At 61.5% G+C, this 4,582-nt stretch overlaps 1 gene segment (V, D, J or C); it reads right to left on the reverse strand.

The window, feature by feature from the left end:
* Window positions 1-705: 705 nt before the first annotated feature.
* Window positions 706-2,000, reverse strand: LOC141953712 (Ig heavy chain V region C3-like). The segment is given in 2 exon segments: window positions 706-1,652; window positions 1,943-2,000. Coding segments are annotated over 2 exon segments (396 nt in total).
* Window positions 2,001-4,582: the final 2,582 nt, after the last annotated feature.

Consider the following 4,582-nt stretch of genomic DNA (forward strand, 5'->3'; position numbering starts at 1 on the left):
CTTTAACCTTCACCCATAAGCTCTCAGTTTGTTCCTCAGTCATCCCCAGGTCAAGCTCCAAGGATTCCAGCTGGTCATTAACATAAAGAGCAACACTCCCTCCTCTTCTTCCCTGTCTATCTTTCCTTAAGAGCCTATACCCATCTAGACCTCCGCTCCAGTCATAGGAGCCATCCCACCACGTCCCAGTGATACCTATAACATCATAACCTGTAGATGTGCACACATCTCTAACTCCTCTCACTTGGTCCCCATGCTCCGTGCATTTGCATAGAGGCATTTAAGTGGGGCCCCCACTGAAGCCAACTTGCCAGCTGAAATACATTCTACCTGGAATCCATTACCTCTCACTTCATGTGCTCTCTCACTGGCCTGTGAATGACCCCTGGAGCCAGGGTATCTATTTCCAGCACTGGCCTCAAAATGGGATGGAATGAGGATCCCCTCCCCTGACCAATCTAGTATCTGTACTCTCCATAGCTGGGGCAAAGCCAGGGATGCCCAAGTGTGCCCTTGGGGATCACCAGGCAGACAGCAATACGCAGAGGGAAGGCAGAGCTCTGCCTGCCTGGCTCACCCCTGAGCAGAGCAACCAAAGCCTCCCAAGATGCTCCGAAGCACAGCTCTTGCCCTGGAGCTCTCTGGCAGTGCACCCCATGGCTGGAGGGTATCCCAGCCCGGGGCCAGGCTGGCCTGTTTGCTGTGCTGTGGGAGTGAGCATGGAGAGGGCATCGGGCCCCACCACGGCATTTGTGTCCCCATGGGGACCGCAAAGATGTGCCTGGTGATGTGGGACATGTAGACCAATAGATGCCACCACGCAGGACCTGTCCCAGCAGGTGCTGCCTCATCCAGCCACCGTGGCATTGCAGAAGAGATGGGAAGAATTATTGTTCCTGAAGGTGACCCATTTGAACGTGGAGCTGTGTGTATGCTGGTATGACGAGATCTTACAATAACTGACCATCGGTCTGGATCCTCAGCAGGAGAGGTACATGGAGTCCCCCAGGGCCCCTCAGCCCAGCCTGCCCTGGGCCGCCAGCCCTCCAAGGACACACAGCTACACCCACAGAAGTGTGGGGACTCCCCCTCAGCAGGGAGCCTGCACACCCCGTCCGGCTGCGCTCCAGCTGACCTGGCTGTTTGCCCTTAACAGCGCTGCTGCTGCGAGGACTTGACCCCAAGTCCCCATCTACCCCGAGCCACAAGGTGGGCAAGGACCGTGCCGTGAGCACGGCTCTGCCGTCCACTCCTCCCTTCTCTCTTGCAATGCCACGCTCGGAGCAGGCGAGTGGCTCTGGCAGCAGGTTTGTGTTAAAGCTCCGCTGGATTTCCTGTCCCCGTGCGAACGGCACAGAAGTAGCGGGCAGAGTCCCGGGGGCCCAGGGCACGCAGCGACAGCGACGACTCGGACCGGGAATTGTCCCGGGACACGGTCGCTCGACCCTGCACTGCTGCCCCGTACTGCTTTGTAGTACCCGAGGTGCTGATGTAGGACACCCACTCGAGTCTGTCACCGGGTCTCTGACGGTACCACCAAATAGCGTCATTCCCGAAGAGGAAGCCGGCCCCGCGGCAGGAGAGGAGCACGGAGTCCCCGGGCGCTCGCAGCCCTCCGCCGGCCTCCAGCAGCCTCAGCTGCGCCCACACCCCTGCGGACGGAGAGCGCAGGCAGCCGGGCAGGGCGCGCCCACGGCCCGAGGCCGTTCCCCCGCCGCCCCGGCAAAGCCCCCCGGGCCGGCACAGCGCCAGCCGCCACCCGCCTCTGTCCCGGCCAAGCCCCGCGCCCGGGCCAACGCCCGCCTGCCCTCCCCGGGGCTGAGCCGCGCCTGCTGCCGCCCGTCCGGCCCGAGCCGCGGCCCCAAAGCCGCCCTGGCCTCCGCCTCGGCCTCCGCCTCCTTCCGCAGCCCCGGGCTCGCTGCCCTCCCCGCCCGGCGCTCACCTGCCGGCCCCGCGGCCAAGGCCAAGGCCAGGAGCCACGGCCCCAGCCCGGGCGCCATCATGCCCTGCCGCGCCGGGGCCGGCCGGGGCCGCCGAGGAGCCGAGCGGAGCCGCGCTCGGGCCCGCTCCTGCCCGCCCCGCCGCCTCGGCCCCTCGCCGGGGCAGCGCCGACGCCTGTGCCCGCCCACAACAGCCCCGCCCCGGCGCCCCGGGGCCGCGGCCCCTTCGCGGCAGGAGCAGGGGGGGCGCGGGGAGGGCCGCGGGGCAGGGCCGGCGGCACAGCAGGAGCGCGGCGCCCCGGCACACGAAGGCTCCTGGCCCTTGGCTCCCAGCGCGGCTCCGGCGCTGGCCCGCCTGCTCGCCCTGCCGAGCCCTGCCCAAGGGGGTCGGCGCCTCGGCCGGGCGCAGCTGGGACCCTTGTGGCCCCGGCGCCGGCTCCGGCCCCAGCGCCAGGGACGGGCTGTCGGCCCGCACATCCCCTCGCAGGCCCCTCCCCGTGCCCCCAGCCCGCCCTGGCCTCACCCCCGGCCCTGCCCGCGGGCCCCGCAGACGCCCGGCAGTCACGACCCCCTCAGTACTCCTTGCCCCACGCTCCCCCTCTCAGCTCCGCACACGCTCTCTCCGATGCCCCCAGACCCTGCCTGTGGGACACAGCTTTGCTGAAGAACGGCTTCTCCCACCTCAGGCTCTCGCAGCTGTCCCAGTGCCCCCTTTGTGCCGAGCTCACACCAGCAGAGCCTGGCACTGCTGCTCTCTGCTCTCCCCTCAAGCCGCAGCAATAACCTGCTGCTGCCCCGGCCTGGGCACAATTGTGTCCCGGGGTTTCTGTGACATTGTTGCAGAATTGTACCGGTTATGGCTGGCATGGAGTTTGTTTTCCTCCTAGGAGCCTGCCTGCTGCTCTGTACTGGATTTGGGACCAAAACAGGCTTTGTAACACCCCAGTGTACTGGGTGTCGTAGATGACACGGCCTTCTGGGGTTCTTCCACTGTGATGGCAGCGAGTGGGCTGGGGTGGGCAAGGAGCTGGGCGGGGGCACAGCCAGGAGAGCTGAACCCAGCTGAGCAAATTCCAGAGCACATGGGGTGGTGCCCTGCAATAAAGACTCGTGGGGAAAAGGAAGGAGAGGGCTCCGTTTGGAGTTATGGCATTTGTCTCCTGAGAAACCACTCTGTGATGAAGCCCTGCTTTCCTGGAAAGGGCTGAATATCTGCTTGCCTTTGGGCAATAGGGAATTAATTCTTTGCTCAATTCGGCTTGCACACGCAGGTTTTGCTTCCCCTATTAAACTGTCTTTATCTTGACACACATGTTCTCTTCCTTCTGCCCTTCTGATTCTCTCCCCATCCTGCTGAGGGGGCAGTGAGGCAGCAGCTCTGTGGGGCTCAGCTTCCTGCAAGGGTTAACCCACAACCATCCTTTGGTGGTGCCCAAGTGGAGTGGGAGCAGTTGGACCTAAGGCCAGGTTTGCGGGGAGTGTCCTAGAGCAGATTTACAGCTCTCAGGGGGTTTAGCTATGAATTGGCAGGCTCCTGTGCCTGCCACGGGGCTTGCTTGCTGGGCTTCAGTGTAGAGTCTGGCGCTTGTTGGTGGCTGCTTTTTGCTTTTGCTGTACTGGAGCTGCTGTTATGCCAGTGTGAGATGGAGTGTCAGGGCTTGTGAGCTGTGGATAAGGCCATGCCAGAACAGGGGCAGCCCTGAAGGCCCTGTGGCTCGTGTTTAAGGCTGTGCCAGAGGAGCTGCTGCCCTGGAGGGACTGTGGCCCCTCCATAAGTCCACAGTGAAGCAGAACGTCACGATCCCTTCAGATCCCTCAAATTTACAGGACTACATATCTCCTAGTAACTCCTGACGGGTAACTTGTAGCTCACAAATCGTAACTTCTGACTCACAACTCATAACATGCAGGCCTATGGGCAAAAGAGTTCCCTAGGAAAGGGGGAGGGTGCTCATTCTTCCTCCTCTGCCATGGTGTGGGCGTCCCCTGTATCTCAGGAGGAAGCAGGAAAGCCTCAGCACTCCACCTGCGGTTGGATCCAATCCAGAAGCTTTTATGGCCGGCTCCAAAGGGTCAACACGTGCAGGCTGCAATGGATATGAATGATCTGGATGCACATTTTATGCACATTTTACTCTTGGAGCAGTTCAGGGAGGACTCTCTCCCATGGGAGGGACCTCGCGCTGGAGTAGTGGAAGAGTGTGAGGAGTTCTCTCCCTGAGGAGGAAGGAGCGGCAGATGAACTGACCACAACCCCCATCCCCTGTCCCCCTGTGCAGCTGAGAGGGAGGAAGCAGAGAATTTGGGAGTAAAGCTGAGCCCAGAAAGAAGGGAGGGGTGGGGGAAGGTGTTTAAATGTGTGGTTGTATTTCTCACTCTCCTACTCTGGTTGCTAATTGAGTGGTGGTGGTGGTGTTCAAATTACATTGATGTTCCTTTGTTTTCCTTCCCCAGTCCAGCCTGTCTTTTGCCCGTGACCATAACGGGTGAGCCATCCCTCCCTCTCCTTGTCTTGAACCCCGAGCCTTCTGTTTTATTTTCTCCTCACCATCCCTGAGGGAGAAGGAGTGAGTGAGGGGCTGCGTGGTGCTCAGTTGCCTTCTGGGCTTAAATCATGACACTGTGGAAAAAACAAAAGATGG

Source organism: Strix uralensis, chromosome 22 (assembly GCF_047716275.1).
Source record: "Strix uralensis isolate ZFMK-TIS-50842 chromosome 22, bStrUra1, whole genome shotgun sequence".
NCBI classification, from domain to species: domain Eukaryota; kingdom Metazoa; phylum Chordata; class Aves; order Strigiformes; family Strigidae; genus Strix; species Strix uralensis.